The 17,827-nt window shown below is 55.4% G+C and overlaps 2 protein-coding genes across 5 annotated transcripts in view; one reads left to right on the top strand and one right to left on the bottom strand.

Moving 5' to 3' along the window:
• Positions 1-2,120, bottom strand: part of CEP104 (centrosomal protein 104) — a 38,768-nt gene extending 36,648 nt beyond the window's left edge. For all 4 annotated transcript variants that reach the window (XM_040264194.1, XM_040264193.1, XM_040264192.1 and 1 more), the window contains exon 1: positions 1,967-2,120. The gene's annotated coding sequence lies outside the window, so the exon portion shown is untranslated. The remainder of the gene's footprint in view (positions 1-1,966) is intronic.
• A 176-nt stretch (positions 2,121-2,296) lies between these two features.
• DFFB (DNA fragmentation factor subunit beta) lies at positions 2,297-16,045 on the top strand. Its single transcript, XM_040264197.1, has 7 exons — positions 2,297-2,580; positions 4,161-4,287; positions 7,263-7,451; positions 8,226-8,305; positions 9,349-9,519; positions 10,780-10,880; positions 14,777-16,045. The coding sequence occupies exons 1-7, from the start codon at positions 2,458-2,460 to the stop codon at positions 15,009-15,011; spliced, it is 1,026 nt and encodes a 341-aa protein (XP_040120131.1). The 5' UTR covers positions 2,297-2,457; the 3' UTR covers positions 15,012-16,045.
• The last annotated feature ends 1,782 nt before the right edge of the window (positions 16,046-17,827 follow it).

Here is a 17,827-nt window from a genome sequence, read left to right on the forward strand (position 1 = left end):
GAAGGTTCTCTGGGGTGGGACACACTATTAACTGAGATTTTCAGGAGGCGATGACACATGAGCATACCCCATGTAAGACATGCTTGTTTTAACATGCTCGGGATGGATCTGGATCCTCCTCTGACTGTTATTGATACCCTGAAAAGGACTATGTCGACAAATTAATTACTGGCCGGCACTTGCTAAGGTTTCTTGGACTATATGAACAAACGCATTAAAAACAGAAAGAGATACTACTATTAAGGATCCCAGTCATTCGGTATACAAAGCTCGCTGAAGGATGTCACAGGATAGTAGAGGAACACCAAACTAACCCAGAAACTGATGAAATGCAGGCACAGAAAATGGATGAGTGTGTGACATAATCCACAGCAACTGCAGAGCGTGGCCTGTGTTCCAGCTCCCGCGCCAGACAGGCACCAGTCTCGCCCAGCCTGTGGCTCCTCCCACGCACTAGGGTTCAGGCTCACAGCCAGGGCTGACTTTCCCCTCAGTCTCCATACCTCCCCCAGCCCATCTACTTCTAAGTTCACCCCTCTCTGCCAAGTGTCACTGGCCCCACCTTTGGAAGGATGACTGAATACATCCCCTCTTAGGGATCCTTAGAAGACAGTGGCCAGGCCTCTCGACCTGGAGCACTGCCCCGCCTGAGGGACCCTGCTCAAGCCCAATCTGCCGTTCTAACCCTCTCTTCGTGTGGTAGATTCTAAAGTCCAGCCAAACTTATTGAAGCTCAGGGTGAGAGCCCTGTGCTGGGGATTCCCCACATCCTTCCAGCACCTTTAAAGGTGCTGTTACTGTCTATCCCACCTTGAACAAAAGAGGTTATCTATTCAATATTCTCACCTGAGTGTGACCATGTACCCTGAAATCATGCAGATCTGAAATGCTATTTATTCATCTTGCTATGTGTGTACAGACAGATTTCCTCACACCGTGTGTCTCCATGCAGATACACGTGTTGACACCCTCATGACAGTTCTGACAGTCCTGATGTAGAGATGAATCTGAGGCACAGAGAGGCCTGGCTCAGGGTCATCAGCTATGAAGCCACGCAGGCAGGGTTTGTCCTAAGGCTGCTCAAGCTCCAGAGTCTCTGATCTTGACCAATACCCTCGGCCATGGCACTAAGACTCAGAAATGGGGCCCTTTAAATGGGAATAAAGGATGTGTCCACTATACAATGCGGCTTCAATAAATCCCAAACACAGCCCTGGCATCTAGGAGACAGGTTAGGAGAAGTGCCGAGGAACGGCAGAGGCAAAGTTATTACCTCGGTTCGGGTATTTGAAAACGATTCTTTTTCGGCCACCTCCTTCCACCCTGTATCTTTTCTGCATAATACTTCAAGTCTTCTGTAAGAGACCTGGGGTGTCACTGAGGACACTAATATCAGGCACTACAAAATTCATCATTAACATTTTGGGGGGAACCGGAGCTCGGTCGGGCCCCCGCTAGCCGGGAGCAGAGGTCCTCTCCCCACAGCCAGCGCCGGCTCCATCTCCGGCATCCCTGCGGAGTCAGCTTTTCACTCTGCATCAGGGAAACTGGATAGCTACGTTACGGTGAAACAATTCAGCAACTTCCAAATGTCTTGCTACAAGGCTTAGGAGACAAACTTGTACTCACTTTTTTCTTACGAAAATGTAAGGCAGTACACAGTTAAACGGTTTATGGTAAACGGCACACAGTTAAATGGTTTTTGGTGCAGCAACCTCAAGGTTCGCAAGTGACCCAGAGAGTCCTCGGAGCAGATTAGGTTCAAGAGCCGACTCCTTCCCACCTCGCCGGCACGGAGTCGGGGTCGCCGGGCTCGCGCAGCCGCCCAACGCAGGAACCGAGCGCAGGCGCCGCGGGCCGCCCGGGCGGTGACGCAGCGCGCGGGCCGCTCCCACTGAGGCCCGTGTGGACCCGGCCCCGCCGCTCAAACCCCGCACGTCGGTCCCGCCCCGGCCCGCTCGGGTACCTGTCAGGACACTCGCAAGACTCAGGATCTCCGCCGGCCCTCGGCAGCGCCGCACTCTCTGCGGAGCTCAGGCAACGCCTCCGCCGCCGCCCCGGGTCGGCCCGCACCCCCGAGCCGCAGTGGCGGTGGCAGTCGAGGAGCAGCCGCGGCGGCCAGCGCCCATCGCCCCGGCCGCGGCCGCCGCTCTCATGACAACCAGGCCGGCCCGCCCAGGCCTCCGCGCGTGCGCGACCCCGCCCCCGTCGCGCTGCGCCTGCGCACAAGGCGGGGGGGGGGGGTGGGCCGCCGCTTTCCTGGCCTTCTGGGTAATGAAGTTTCCGGCGGCGACGCCTGCGCACAAGGCGGGGCATGCCGCCGCTTTCCTGGCCTTTTGGGTAATGTAGTTTCCGAGGGCGGCGCGCGGCCTTGATTCTCCCAGTGAAGACCACCTGGAGTGGAGACCACTGCGATCCGCCGAGCAGGTGCTGCCCGCGGGGCCAAAGTTTCTGAGGATGTCCGCAGTGCTCCGGAAGCCCAAGACGTTCAAGCTGCGGTCCCTGCATAGCGAGAAGAAGTTTGGGGTGGCGGGCAGGAGCTGCGAGGAAGTGCTGCGGAAGGGGTGCCAACACTTGCAGGTGCCCCGTGGGGCCGCGGGGTGGGAGCCTCCACTTGCAGGATGGGACCGTGCTGATCCATCGTCCTGCGGCGTCGGGACTGGCCGAGCTTAGGCTGCCCCAAGCCACACAGTAGGCCCTCGAGTCCTGACAGTGGGAGGGCACGCTGTCCACCATCTCTGGGCAGAGAGCCTGAGCCTGACCACTGCCGATGGCCACGTGCCCCACCCTGGGCTCTGTACAGGCTCTGTCCTGGGCTTTGGTGGCGTTCAGGTGCCCTGATCTGAAATGGATGCTCACACCCCGTTTCACAAATGAGGAAATTGAGGCTCGGAGGGACAGAGTAATCTGCTGTAGCCACCAAGGAAAGGCTGGTGTTTAAACCCAACCCAGTACTAGGTCCACCCAAAGCCTCTTAGCCGAGCCTCTGATGGTGTGGGCACTGCGGGGAGGGGTGTGTGTGTGATTAGGGGGTGGGCTGTGATTGGGGTCCTTCCAGGCTTCTGGGTCCTGGTGCCGGGTCTCAGCAGAGTGAGTGAAGCCTCTGCCCCTGCGCTTAGGAGCCCACCCGCTTGGGAGACATCTGGGGAGAATAAGAGGCACTGCTTTTGTACTTCCAAACCAGGGATGTGGGAGACGTCTGAGCTGCAGAGATCCTTATTTCCTGTGCTGTGGAGAAGTCTCCAGTGCCCTGTCTGGCGCCTGGGCCAGGTCAGAGCAGGGGGACTTTGTAGAGAACTGGGATGGCTCTCCTCCCTTCTGACTGCCAGGCTCGGGACAGCTCTGGCCTGATGCCCAGGGACCCGGTTCTGGTGCCTATCAGCTCATGGCTCACATGCTCCCTGCCTTGGTTTCCCTGGTGTAACATGAAGGGTCAGGCTCTGAGGCCTCTCATGGCCCTTAGGCACTACTGTTCTAGGGATTTCAGCCATCCTTCCTACCCTTGTTGTCCTAACTTCCTCCATTGGGCCTAGATCAGTGCTGGGTGTGTGTGTACTTGCATGGCACGGGGGAAGGGAAGGAATTGGGTATAAAAACTTATAAAATGGATCAATGTGGTGTGGCAAAGGAGTAAACTTCAGCAGGTTCACAGTCCCGTGAGCTGGTCACACTTCTGTAGACAGAGGAGGTGAGTCCTGTTCAGTAAGGTGCTCCTTAATTAATCAGTGCCAGGGAGAGACTTGAGCCATAGGTACTGCATGCTGACACCTGTCAGGCCGTGTGCCTCGTTGATGGGGATGCATTTACAGGCTTAGTGCAAGCAGTCAAGCGTCATTTTTGGAAACAGGCTTGGATTTTAAAGTCCCTTAGGGGAGCTCTGTTTGAAAGGGTCTGAGTGGTGAATCCTGCAAAGTGGTCACCAGTGTATATTCATCTCTGTGACTTTCCAAGTCTTAGAACAACCTACAGTAGGGGCCCTGGATGGACGTGCTCCGTAAGTGCAGACTGCATCTCTGGCAGGATTCTTTACAACATGGTTCCTTCTTGTTCTCTGTGAGGGCTGCAGATGGGAGCCCAAGATTGTCCACCCCAAGACTGGGCCCCCCTAAGACCCAGGAAGTGAGCATCCCACCCCGATCTCACCTCCGTCTTCTCCCCAGCTCCCTGTCCCTGGTTCCCGCCTGTGTCTCTATGAGGATGGCACGGAATTGACTGGAGATTACTTCCGGAGTGCCCCTGACAACTCAGAGCTTGTGCTTCTCACTGCTGGCCAGACCTGGCAGGGCTGTAAGTGTTGGGGATCTTGGAGACTGATGGGGAAGTGGGTGTGGTCGTGGAGGTGCAGAGGGTCTGCTAGGGGATGCCAGCCCTGGGAAGGAGGGTCCCCGTGCTCTGGTCCCTAAAGGAAAAAGCCCCTGGAGGCAAAGCTTGCTCAGATGGCAGAGTTGTCCATCCTCTTGGCCAGGAGCCCACCTGTCCAGTTGGTTGTTGTATGTGTCTCTTTAGGAAATTCCTTTAGTTTTATTTATGTTTATTTGAGGTGTCCTAAGGCAATGGCATCCCACTCCAGTACTCTTGCCTGGAAAATCCCATGGACAGAGGAGCCTGGTAGGCTGCAGTCCATGGGGCTGCGAAGAGTCGGACACGACTGAGCGACTTCATTTTCACTTTTCACTTTCATGCATTGGAGAAGGAAATGGCAACCCACTACAGTATTCTTGCCTAGAGAATCCCAGGGATGGGGGAGCCTGGTGGGCTGCCGTCTATGGGGTCGCACAGAGTTGGACATGACTGAAACGACTTAGCAGCAGCAGCAGCAGTAACTCCTAAGGGCAGAGAGTGGGCTTTGGGGTTCGGAGGCTGCCCAGTTTTATGGGAGAAGCAGAGCCAGAGAGCAAGATTGTCCTGTTTACTGGGCTCTGTTGACCAAAATAATCAATAAACAGTCGATAATAAGAATAGAAAAGTTTTATTTGAGCCAAACTGAGGACTGCAGCCCAGAAGACAGTCTCTAAGATCACTCCGAGGATCTGCTCCAGAGAAGCAAGGTTTTCAGCACAGTTTTGTGTCTTCAGGACAGAGACTGTTAAACAAGTCAGGGATGCCTTCCTTTAAGGGTTCAGAAACAGCAGATCAGCATGTGCACAGAGCGTCAGCATGGCCTTGGCACCGGCAGAGTCTTGCCCATCGAAGGAGTAACCATCATTGGCGTCCCAGGAACAGGGGCATTTAAACTTTATTTACTTATTTTGCTGCATTGCACAGCTTGTGGGATCTTAGTTTCCCAACCAGGGATTGAACCATGGTCCTTGGTAGTGAGAGCTCAGAGTCCTAACCATGGTATCTTTAGGGAATTCCCCAATCTTTACTTTTAACATGGACTTTCTTTACTTCTGGTCAGTGCACCCTTTTCTTTAATAATTAAGGCAGATGCACACCGTATGTATGATCTACCACAGACAGGCTGTTTTAGTCAGCATCAAATTCAAGTTAACTTATGCAGACGTCCAAACGACTCGCTGTGTCTCAGTCGGTAAGCATTTCCTTAATCTGTTTTCTAAGGGATGGGCAGGTGACTGACTCTACGCTTAGTGTCTGATCTCTGTCGGGTTTGTGGACACCCATCCATCCTCAGGTTCCTGTCGGCGCTGCCTTATTGGAGCCAGTGCCCTTGGAGGTGGGTCTTTAGTGGAATCTTTGCTGGGTGACAAGTGCTACTGGAGCCATAAGCCACTGGCCAGGCGTGTGCGTGTCCCCCAGGAGGGTCATCTGGCCCCTGTGGAAAGGGGCTTCCGATTCAGGTGCTATGGGAAGGCAGTGGAGCTCCGAGGACTGAGATTGTCCTGCCCCTCTGCTGAAAGGATGGGGAGAGAGAGAGGCTGACAGGAATGTGGATGTGGCCTCGGCCCTTGGTTGGGACTCTGCTGGCAGCAGTGAAGGTGACATGTATGGTGTGGCAAGCATCCTTCCTCTGTCGAGCCTTATCCTTCTAGAGAATTAAATCTGAATAACGTTGTTACCAAGAAAAGGAAGGAGCCCCGTGCTGCTTTCCAGAGCTGCAGTCCTGGCTTATTTCCACAGCAAGGACAGGAGCAGGCGCCTGTGGCCTCACCAGCTCTTGGCCTTGTCGCTGTTTCTGCTTTAGCCACTCCGGCAGGCATGTGGTGGTGTCTGGATTCACATGTCCTTCCCAGCTGATGGTGTTGGCCATCTTCTCCTGGGCCGATTTCCCATCTGTAAACCTTCTCGCGGAGCATCTTTTGTCCGCTGTGTAGTTGGATATTTTTCCTGCTTGCGTCTTGTGGGTTCCTCTGGTCCATTCTGAATGTGAGTCTTTGTCAGATGTGTGGTTGGCAGATAGTTTCTCTGCAGCTCATCTTTTTGTTTTCTTAACCATGTCTTATACATGGAGTAGAAATTTTTACTTTTGATGAAGTCCTTCTTGTCCCTTTTTATCTTTCTTTGTTCTTATTTTAGTTGCTAAGGCATGTCCACCTCTATATAGCCCACCAGGCTCCTCTGTCCATGGACTTTTCTAGGCAAGAATACTGGAGAGTGTTGCCATTTCCTTCTTCAGGGGATCTTTCCAACCCAGGGATTGAACCTGCATCTGCTGTATTGCAGGTTGATTTTTTATCACTGAGCCATCAGGGAAGCCCCTTTATGTTTCTGTACATATACTTTTGCGGTTCAGTCTGAGACTTTTTCGACACGCTCTAGGTCTTGAAGATTTTCTCTGTCTTTCTGCACCAGTTGCTGTGATGACATGGCTTTTCTTGCTTAGCCTGTGGAGGGTGGATCGCACTGATGTTTGAACTCCAAGCAGCCTCAAGTCCCTGAAATGACCCAAGCCGCTGAGGGGCCTGTTCCTCGTGTGGGTCTGGATTTCTGCTTATAGGACGAAGCCCTTAGTTTCTAACGCTTACCTGGAGGGCTGGCTGCTTTTGGGTGCGTGTGGAAAGGTGGGGAGTCAGCCGGATAGTGAAGGGATGAGCTGGAGCCTGAGGTCTCGAGTGAGGGCCCAAGACCAGGTGGTTTCACTTGGAGGAGGGGAGGCCGACGGGGAAGGGCAGCAACTCTCTTTGGTGTGTTTCATTTCCCGTGTTCTCCCCATCTGTCCTCCCCACTGCCATCTTAAATGTGGGGGGCCAGGCCCCAGGCCTGGAGCACTGGGCTGGTGGCTGTCGGGGCAGGGGAAGGAGGTGATTTCCCAGAGGCTGTGCTCCAAGGCCTGGTGGCCTCTCTGTCCTCTTCGGTGGCAGTTGTGAGTGACATCAGCCGCTTCCTGAGCGTGTTCCAGGAGCCGCACGCGGGTGTCATCCAGGCCGCCCGGCAGCTGCTCTCAGATGAGCGGGCCCCACTGCGGCAGAAGCTGCTGGCCGACCTGCTGGGCACCGTCAGCGAGAACATCGCGGCCGAGACCAGGGCCGAGGACCCGCCATGGTTTGAAGGTACCTCATGGATTCTGGCCTGGAGGGAGTGGGCGCGGAGGGCTTCCCTGGGACTGCCTCTCTGAGACCTGGGGTCTCCGTCAGTTCCCAGATCCAGGGGTTTCCCAAGCACAGGGCCAGGGTCCAGGCAGCCCTGGGGTTGGCCGTTTTATTTTTCAATCATGATGAAATAAAATTCACCATCTTCACCATTTTTGGGCACGTAGTTCTTTGCTGGTATTGAATATATTCCCAATGTTGTGCAGCAGCCCTACAACCTGTTCTCAGAGGTTTTCATCCTCCCAAACTAAGGCTCTGTCCCCAGTGGGCATCACTCACCCCCTCTCCCCTGCCCCTGGCCCCCCGTCTTCCTGTCCCTGGAATATGACTCCTCAGGGACCTCGTATGAGTGAGCTCATGCATCTTCCTTCTTCACTCAGCATAACGTCTTCGTGGTTCATCGTGTGGAGACAGGTGTCAGCATTCCCTTCCTCTTTAAGGCTGAATGATATTTCATCTCATGGGTGGACCATATCTTCTTTATCCAGTCACCTGGACCTATCTCACCTTTTGGACTGGTCTTCTGAGCCAGGCGGAGCAGCCCCCTTGGGAAAGCGGCTTCCTGGTGGCATTTGAGGTGCTCTGTGCTGGTGGACCAGAGATGACTTCCTTTGCAGAAGGAGCAGGTTCCCGTCAGAACGTTTCTAGATGGAGCTGAGTCAAGAGCCCTCCTGTCTGCCCCTCCCAGGAGATCACAGCCCCAGGCTCCAGGCATCTTGTCTCTCCTTCCGGCAGGCTTGGAGTCCCGTTTTAGGAGCAAGTCTGGCTATCTGAGATACAGCTGCGAGAGCCGGATCCGGAGCTATCTGAGAGAAGTAGGTCCTGGTGTGCTGGGCAGGTTTAGGAAGCCAGCTCTGCCTCTGGGACTTGGCTCCCAGGACCGGCGTGAATGTCAGAGGAGTGAGGCCTGGTGTGGGTGTGGGTGCAGGTGAACGTGAGCCAGCACTGAGTTGCTTGCCCCGGGAGCCCCCTGCCGTTGCTCCTATACCTCATGCTCAGATGTTAGCCAGGAGGTGTCATGCTCCATTCTTTGCAGACCACCCGCCACCCTCACACCTTGACCTTGCTCTCGGCTGTGTGTCCTGGACTAGAGTTTATCATTCATGGTGCTCTGTTGAGAGCACAAAGGAAACCTCAGGGCTGGGATATCTGAGGTCCTGGGGCCTGACCCAGCTCCCCCTCGTCCCTGCTTCCACCCCTGCTGACCATAGTCACCCTCAGGCTCCTTCTGCTGGTGAAGTGCTCTTCCCAGGCTGGCTGATGGGTGTCTCCAGGGCATCATCCACAGACCCCGCTGGGAGCCAGCCCCATTCTGTGATGACCTGTCTGCTGTCCTGCTGTCATTCCCACTGGGCCAGGCAGTCCCCTTGCTTTTGCCTGGTGCTCAGTGTGGGCCCATGGGTGCGAGTCCTCACCTGCACTCTAGTGGGTGGTGATGTGGAGGTCGCTTCTCACCTGCACTTTTTTTCCTCTGGTTTCTTGCCACCGGGTAGCACTCGGGAGATGGAGCAGCCAGTGTGCATAGAGCTTAAGCTTCTTATCTGATTGTGACCAAAGCTCTGTCTCATGGGCCGAGAGGAACTTCCCAGAGTCAGACAGTTATGGTGGGTGTGAGCTCTAACCCTCTGACCTCAGGGCCCTGCTGGGACTCCAGGGGGGAGGATCCAGAACCCCCAATCTCAGGGCCTTGCTGGGACTTCAGGGGGCAGAGTTCAGACCACCCCCCCAACCTCAGGGCCCTGTTGGGACCCCGGGGAGCAGGGTCTTTGAGGGCCGTGGCATTCAGTGGACTGGGAGCTAGACAGCGGTGGGTTTTAGGGTTTGTGGCCAGTGCTCAGGGATGCTCCTGCCTCTCCAGGTGACCTCTGGCGCCTCCCTGGTGGGCGCAGAGGCTCGTGAGGAGTACCTGCGGCTCGTGGGCTCCATGCAGCAGAAGCTCCAGGCTGCCCAGTACAACAGCAGCTACTTCGACCGAGGGGCGAAGGCCGGCCGCCGGCTCTGCACCCCCGAAGGCTGGTTCTCCTGCCAGGTGAGCCGCGGGCATCTCCTGGGCCACCCTGGCCAAGGCCTAGTGAGCTGGGGCAGCCCTTGGGTGCCAGCTTGCACAGGGTGAGGGAATGGTCAGCCCCACCAGTGGTTCCCAGACTTCAGTGACGTCGGAACCCCTGGAGGGCTTGTGAGGATGGCTGGGCCCCTCCCAGGGTTGTTGTTCAGCAGCTCTGTGGGGCCTGAGAACCTGCCTTCCCAACGAGTTCCCACGATGCCCATGCAGGGAGGGGTCAGGACACGACTGCTTGTGAGCAGAGACCTTGTTCTGGCCTCAGAGGAGGGAAGCGTTTGGGTGGTGGCTGATGCGTGGTCTGCCCTGTGGGAAAGCCCAGATGAGAGAGCCTGCCCGGATTCAGGGTCGTGGCCGGACATGACGTGTCGGTGCTGGTAGAGCTTGGCGCCCTGGCGGGGCGGCGTCAGCTGGCAGCAGCCTTCTGAGCCGTGGGGACAGCGCAGGGGCACTGCTTGCTGTGCACAGCTGCTCGCAGGCCAGGTATGGGTGGACGTAAGCTGCATGTAGCTCTTCCAGTGAAAGCCCCTCCCTGCCACTGGCAGTGGGCCAGTCTCCCCCCGTAGCCCCCCCGCCTCTGTCCCCGCCTCAGGCATCCCCTTCCAAGGGTGATGTCCCAAGCACCCAGACACTGCTCCTTCCCACCTGGCTTCACGTCACTCTCACCTGACCACTCCCTCCCGGGCAGTGTGTCCTGAGCCTGGTGGTATGTGTGGCGGGGACAGTGACCAGCAGCTCTACCCCGGTCTGGGCAAGCTCTGGGTCGAAGCCCTGTCAGCGAGTTGGGTGGTGGGTTTCTTGCAGAGAGGCTGTGGGGGCCCTCAGGATGCTGGCCAGGTCTCGGGGTGGAGTGCAGCTGGGGCTTCAGGGGGAGGTGACACTTTAGCACGTCTGCGTGGCCCAGCCTGTGCAGGTAACAGGGAAATGCCGGGATGCCGTGGAGGAGGCAGAAAGGGAGCAGCCGTGTGATGGAGTGGTGCGGGGAGGGCTGGGGGCACAGGAGGTACACAGTAGGGAGCCTGGCATTCCTGGCGGCTGATGGGTTAACTGGTCCCCTCCGCAGATGCAGCGCGTCACTGGGGTCACCAGGGAGCGGGGTGCCTTGCCAGGACAGAGTGTCTGCCTCCTGAGCACAGACCATGTACAGGGCCTTACCCCCGACTCGGGTGCCTCCAACTTGGGGGTGCGGCTCTTTGGCCTCGGGGACGTCACCTCTTCTCTTCCGTCCAGGGTCCTTTTGACATGGACGACTGTACCTCCAGACACTCCATCAACCCCTACAGTAACCGAGAGAGCCGTGTGCTCTTCAGCACCTGGAACCTGGACCACGTGTGAGTGCACAGGGTGGGGCTGTGGGCACAGACTGCAGGGCACCTGCTGGCCTGGCCCTGCCCAGTCTCCGGGGCTGATGGCTGCCTGGTGTTCCACATGCCTGGCTCGTGGACCACAGACCCCCTGGATGTCCACTGTCACCTGCGTGGTGGCGTCACTCAGTGTGGTGGCTCAGGCCCCCATCCATACCAGTGCAACCCTCCGTGTCCCCTCGCCCATCCCCAGCTCCCACCAGTGGGCCAAGCCGGTGGTCGGCAGCCGAGGGCCCAGTCAGTTTGGCACCGGAGGGATCCCTGCCTGTCCCAGGGTGGGGGGTGGAGGGACTGGGCAGTGATGTGCAGGGCGTTTCCCACTTTAGCCAGTGTGAGTGCGTCTTGGGTGGCAGGATCGCTTTTATGTGTATGTTAGCTCATTCAAAAAAAGAAATGGAAAATTTTACTATTTTAACCAAGACGCTTTTCTTGTTGACTCTTGAACAACGTGGGGTTTGAATCACACGGGTCCACTTAATGCACAAGGTTTTTCAGTAGGAAATGCTACAGTTCTCCATCCGCGTTGGCTGAATCCACGGATACGAAGGAGGCACAGATATGGAGGAACCTGCAGGCAGAGCCCCCCATAAAGATATCCTCGGGTTCTCGCCTGCGTGGGGCACTGGCTCCTAGCGTCACTGTCTGCCCCCATGAGTCTCGGGTTGCTCTGCAGGGTGGAGAATCCTCGGGCCCGGCCCTGCCCGCCTTGGTGTCGGGTCTTCTGCATGCTCCCTGCCTGCTGGGTGGGGAGCAGCTTCTCTGGTCTCAGGTCGTTTGCCTGGTTACTAGGAAGCTGGGCTGTCCATGAGTTTGTCGGCCATTTGCGTTCTGTGAAGCTGCTGTTGCCGCCTCTGCTCGTTTTTTGTCTGTCTTTGGTCTCATAATTAATCTGTGGGAATTCTTTCTACATCCTGGACACTGGTTCTTTGAGGGTATGTTTTTACGGTTTGGGCTTGTACATTGGAGCCAGGGTCACGTCTCCTGAAACACGTCGGTTACATTTCTGCTCTTTCTCTAAACGTATGTACATCCACATAGATACACATACTGGCTTTTAATTTAAAATGTGGTTTTGACCAGGAGGCAGCCAGGCTCTGAAAACATCGGCTTCTTTTCCTGAGATATGGCCGCGGGCCCACCCCGACTCTGGTGGGGCTGAAGCCACGTGTTTAAATAGTGAAACACAGAGGAGTAACCGACGCTCAATGCAGCATACGTCGTCTGCCCTCCTGGACGGTGTCACCCAGGCCAGGCTCCTTGTCCCAGTTGGTGGCCTTTTCAGGGCTCTGGGACGCGGCTGCAGTGGCTGGCTTCCAGAGTCTACCCTCCTCCCCCACCCTCAGGCCCCCTCACACCACGAGGGTGTGTGCACCAGGTTGCAGCCTGTCCTGGGAGTGATGGCTGGGTGGCGGGGCAGGGGTCCAGGTGGGCTTCAGGTGGGCAGGGCTTCTGGGCCCAGAGGCCTGCTCCCTGCAGCAGGGGCCCCCGGGAGCATGGGGCCTGACCCCCAAGGGCACCCCCCCAGGGCCCCGTGTTGTGACAGGTCTTCCTTCTGGAACCAGCACTTCCCTCCCTCCCTTCAGAGCTGTCCTCGGCCTCTTAACTCCATTCATTTGCCTTTTATTTTTCATTTGTTCTTTCTATTTTGGAGGTGTTTTTCTTGCTTATAAGTTACTTTGCATCTCTCTTGTCCTCTAACACACACATTTCAGGTCGGTGTCCGCTTTAGCCACTTGCTGGGAGTTGGGTGACTGTATTGTTATTTGGGTCTAAGGGCTCTGTCATTTCCACCGCGATTTTATGGCTGCTCTGTGAACTGTTTGGTGTTGGTGTTAGTTGCTCAGTTGTGTCTCTTTGCAACCCTGTGGACTGTATGTAGCCCACCAGGCTCCACTAGCCCCCCAGGCTCCTCTGTCTGTGGGATTCTCCAGGCAAGAATACTGGAGTGGGTAGCCGTTTCCTCCTCTAGGGAATCTTTCTGACCCAGGGATTGAACCCATGTCTCCCGCATTGCAGGCGGATTCTTTGCCGTCTGAGCCAGGTGTAGAGGTAGGCATATGTCTTCAGTTGCTGCCGGATTCCTGGCTGCCTCTCCTCTCAGAGTGTTTGTGGACTCCGATCCACGTGGCCTCAGATATGCGCGGCTGGATTTAACCTGATCTGCCACTCCCGGCCCGTCCTGTTAACCTTGACATGTCTTTTGGTCTGAGGGCTGTCCCACTGGCCATGTTATTGCTTTTATTCCCACGGGCTTGAGACGGGCCCATCTGAGCTGACAGCTGCCACCCTTTGCCCGTGTGGTGAGGCTCAGTCGGAGGCTGTCAGATAACTGCGTGTTGCTTCCTTGCTGGCGGCTTCCATACCACCTGCAGTGGTATGTGGTGGGATGTGTGGAAGTTGGATGTGTGTCTGAGTGAGAGGTGGGCTGAGGGCCTGGTTTTCCATGTGACTGGAGCTTCACAGGGTGCTGATGGCGCCCTGTGCCCAGCAATTGTGGGTGTCTTTACCTCGGGCCTCCTTCCCACCCCCACGTTGCATCTACTTGGCCACCTGCTCCAGCAGACAGGGAGCCGGGGAGGCCCGGTGCAGGCTCGCACACGGGTATATCCTCTTTGAATGCCACCATCACCACTCAAGGAAGCCCAACCCGACCCGCAGGGAGGATGAAGGACCCTGTGGGGAGAAGGGCCAGCCCCCAGCCAGCCCACCAGCAGAGCACAGCCCTGAGAGTGGGCCAGGCCGACCCACAGAACCATTAGGTGGGGTTGGTAATTCATACAGAGGCTTTTCCTTCCTCTTCTGGAAGACCCGGACCCTTGGCATCTTCTCTCTTCCTCTACTAATGGCCAGGGAGGGGGTCTCAGCCCCACCCCTCCTGGCTTTCGAGGCCCCTGGGACCCCACCAGGACTGGAACCCTGGTGGGCTGTGGAGTGCAGCACAGTACTGTGGTCCAGCCATGGTTTCTGTGTCTGCAGAGGGAGCCACCTTCTTTCTTTTATTCCCAGATACTTACTCATTGGTGCTCAGCATTTCTGTGTCATGGGGACAGGGCTCTCTGTGCCAGTTTAGTGGCCCCCAGCCCCCAGCTTCGCTGTTTCCGGTCCCATCTATCGGTGTACAAGCTTCTCCACTGGGTGCCGTGAGGTCTTTTGAACTGTTGTTTATATGTGAAATTGGGTCACATAAAGCGACGTCATGGTTGTTTTAAATGGACACATGTGTCTGCAGATAAGATTATAGGAAGAGGTCTGGAAAGGCAGATGTCAGACCCTTAACAGGGATTGTCTCTGGGAAGTGAGATTAAAGGCTGTAGTTGGAGGTGACTATAGCTTTGTTTGTAAGGTTCTATTTAAAAAATGTTCATATATCATCTTGTAATTTTTTAGTGAATTTGCACATAGATAAAGTGTGAGCCAAGGAAGTCAGAATGTTGTTGTTCATGTAATGGGACTATGCTTGACTCTCATTTTTTCCAGTGTACTTCTTGGTATTTTAACTACACACCATGTACTTTTTACAACGTGAGATGGCTGGCCTGGTGGGTGGGGGCCATGTATGGCAATGGTGCCCCTGTCAGTCTGTGAAGGGGTGTCCCCAGCGTGTCAGTGGTTGCTGGGTGAGCCCTTTTCCAGTGCCCACGCCGCTCCGGCTGGGATGATCCAAGGGCTGCTCCTCTGAAGAGCTTCACCCTCTCCACCTGTCTCTCCTGGATGCAGCCAAATCTTGTTTGATGGCTCAGCTGAGTAGACACCATGTCCACCCATCTCTGTAGTTTAGCAGAAGATGAGGCGCTAACTAAACGGGGGCAGGTGGCGGGGACATTGTGAGAACAGAAGATAACATTCCTAACCTTGCTTTACAGAATAGAAAAGAAGCGTTCGGTCGTGCCCACGCTGGCCGCGGCCGTCCACGACGCCGAAGGGCGAGAGGTGGACTGGGAGTACTTCTACCGCCTGCTCTTCACCTTGGAGAACCTCAAGTTAGTCCACATCGCCTGCCACAAGAAGACCACCCACAAACTCCACTGCGACCCCAGCAGGGTCTACTGCACCCCAGCAGCATCGCAGAGGAAGCGGCCTGCCCGCCAGCGCCCATGATACGGCCCCGGAGTGCTGGCATCCTTCCAACAGGTGCTACTTCACGCAGCGTGGGGGACTTTTAGCCCCCTGACGAGGGGTTGGACCTGTGCTCCCTGCGTCGGAAGTGCAGAGTCCTCACTGCTGGACCACCAGTGAAGTCTCAGTTTTTTTGGCCACTCCAATATTCTTGGAAAAAACTTGAAAACATTGTCCTACAGACTCTGGTTGGAGCACATTTCTGAAGCTGTTTTCTGACCTCCGCGAGCTCAGCTGCCAGAGGACAAGTCTAGGGGCTCCCAGGATGCCCGGGGTCAGGAGTGGTGGCCCTGAGGCTTCACCCGTGTGAGTGCAGTGTCCCCTATCAGGTGGATTCCACCCTTGCCTGGCCACTTGGGCGGGCTTTGGGGAACCTCCAGCTCCACGGGCCTCCACTCCCCAGGCAATGCAGCGCCCCTCCTCAGGCCTCTTCTGAATGGCTGAAAGAGTTGTGACTCTTTTTGGGTAAAATACAAGGATATCCACTGCTGTACTGTTTCCAACAGCAAACAGTGGGAAACCCTCCAAATGTCCAGAGAGCTGACTGTGGCATGATGCTGAACCAGAGGAAATTGCTGTTTTTTATGGGTCACAAATGGTCAGATTAATTTCATGATTCAACCCAACACATCTACCTAATGCAAAACACTGTAGCAGCTTCAGGCGTTTTGTGAGATGTGGGGAGTTGGCTGTTGAGTGTACAGGCAAGGAAGGTGGCTTGGCCATGTCCAGTGTGACATGAGTGTGTATCACAAGCATGTGCTGGTCATGCAGAGACTGTCACAAAGGGACACAAAGCATGTGAACAGCAGGAATCCTGGGGGTGGATCGGGATGCAACTGAGTCACAAAGGACCAATGTTCTAAACCATGCATTTTATGATACTTGAAGATTTTAAAATGATCCTTTATTTCATAATTTAAAAAAAATTCACTTTTTGAAGTCACATTTTATAATACTTAAATTTTTATACTTATTGTATAATCACAAAGCAATAAAGATTTTTAAAAAATAAACATGTCAAAAAAGTTTGCCCTCATTGAGAATGACGAAAATGAGAAAAAAAAGGGTCAACGACTTAAAAAACTGACCCAAATCTTTCTATGTATGTCACTGAAATATACACACACTTAATTTTTTTAATTATTATTTTTAAAGAACTTTAAAAATGCGGCATGTGTGATCTACTTCTCTGACCAGGGCTGGAACCTGGGCCCCCTGCATTGGGAACTCGAGTCTCAGTGGGCCACCAGGGAAGTCCTTCCACACACTTTACAAAGTGCCAGTCCTGTGTGGGATTTGAGAAGTGCTGTGTCAACTCCTGGTGTTGACCTGGTCTGATGGGAAGTGGGGACGTGGGAGGGGCCAGAGACCCCAGAGCGCAGCGGTCATGTCTGTGCAGTGGAGTCCCAACCACACCCAGGAGCCCTGGTCCCTCCAGCTCCACTGACTGTCCCCCGCAACCCCCCAACACCCTGCGCTGTGGGGGTGCACCCATTCCAGCCTCTTCCTGACGTTTCTGGAAAGCAGCTCCACAGAGCTTCCTCGGGACCCGCCTCCTTATTCTACCCACCCCAGACACCCTGGGCAGGATGCACCCTCGGATTACTCACAATTAGAGCAATTTAACATGTACTGTAATGTGCTTTTTGAAACTTTAATTCGTCCCAGGCCTGATCCGTGTTCCTCCTGTTTTGCTTGTCACCCTGGGCTGGTGTGCTGTCTGGATGTGTGAGTACAGAACAGGTTCCCCAGATGCGTCGCAGTGGTCCCAGCCCCTCTTTACAGGGACACCTTGAGTTTTCTTCTGGTGACATAGACTTGCCACAGACAGACTTGCCACCTGCCACCTCCAACACCCAGCAGCGTCCATAGGGCATTCCCTGTGCTCAGTGTGACCCTCCAGTAGCCACAGGAGACCACAGCTGTGAATTAGGGGTGCTAGCTGGTGCTAGGGGGTGGGCAGGACGACCTACCATACCATCTACCGTGGGTTAGAGATAGAAAGGCTCAGAATGTGTAAGAAGCTGCCCAGGGCTGACAGGGCAGCCTGGGGGGCTGGGGAGGAGCTTCTCCAGGTTCCCCGAGGACCGCGAGCTGCCAGATCTTGGGCTTCTAAGACTAAAGGTGACATTTTGCATTTTGGTGGGAACACAAGGAGGCACATGTCCTGCAGGGCTGACGCTTCTCCTGGGAGCCAGTGTGTGTGAAACGTAAAATCCCCTGAAATCGGAAGCGGGTTGGTTGACCCCCAGGCTTCCCAGCGCTGCAGTCACAACAGTCATTCTTGCAGAATCTCTGTAAATTACTCTCCCTGGCTGCTGCCACAGTGCCTGACAAGCAGTACTGTCCCATCATTAAAGCAGTTTGTCATCAGTAAATCACAGAACAATTCAGAGCAGGGGCCGTCATGGCTGCCGACGGGACAGCGGTCACGTGGAGGCAGAGTGGCTGCGGCAACAGGCACCTCGGGGCAGCACCGTGGACTGTTAAGGACTGTGGCGCCTCACTGGGCACTTCAAGTACATTCTGCTCCCAAACGTGGTTCACAGGACGTCTCAGGGGGATGGGGTCTCGCGGCCATCATGACTGAACCAGAAGTGTCTACCAGCCCAGAAACAGCGAGACTGCTACTTGCTCATGAAAACCTAGCTCGGCCTCTGGGACTGCAGGCCGCTCCCCTCCTGTGCCCGTCACTCAGGACAGGCTTCCTCCTGGACGCCCTCCTTGTCCCTGGCCTTGGTGTCCTCTGCCAGCAGCCAGTGACAGGAGGTGGTGGCAGACAAGCAGGCCCCGTC

This window comes from Oryx dammah, unplaced genomic scaffold (assembly GCF_014754425.2).
Source record: "Oryx dammah isolate SB20612 unplaced genomic scaffold, SCBI_Odam_1.1 HiC_scaffold_21, whole genome shotgun sequence".
Taxonomy (NCBI): Eukaryota; Metazoa; Chordata; class Mammalia; order Artiodactyla; family Bovidae; genus Oryx; species Oryx dammah.

Coding starts and splice junctions, on each gene's coding strand:
- DFFB (XM_040264197.1), top strand. CDS start 2,458: ATGTCCGCAGTGCTCCGGAAGCCCAAGACGTTCAAGCTGCGGTCCCTG. Junction 7,452..8,225: donor GGACCCGCCATGGTTTGAAG/GTACCTCATGGA, acceptor TCCTTCCGGCAG/GCTTGGAGTCCCGTTTTAGG. Junction 10,881..14,776: donor ACCTGGAACCTGGACCACGT/GTGAGTGCACAG, acceptor CTTGCTTTACAG/AATAGAAAAGAAGCGTTCGG.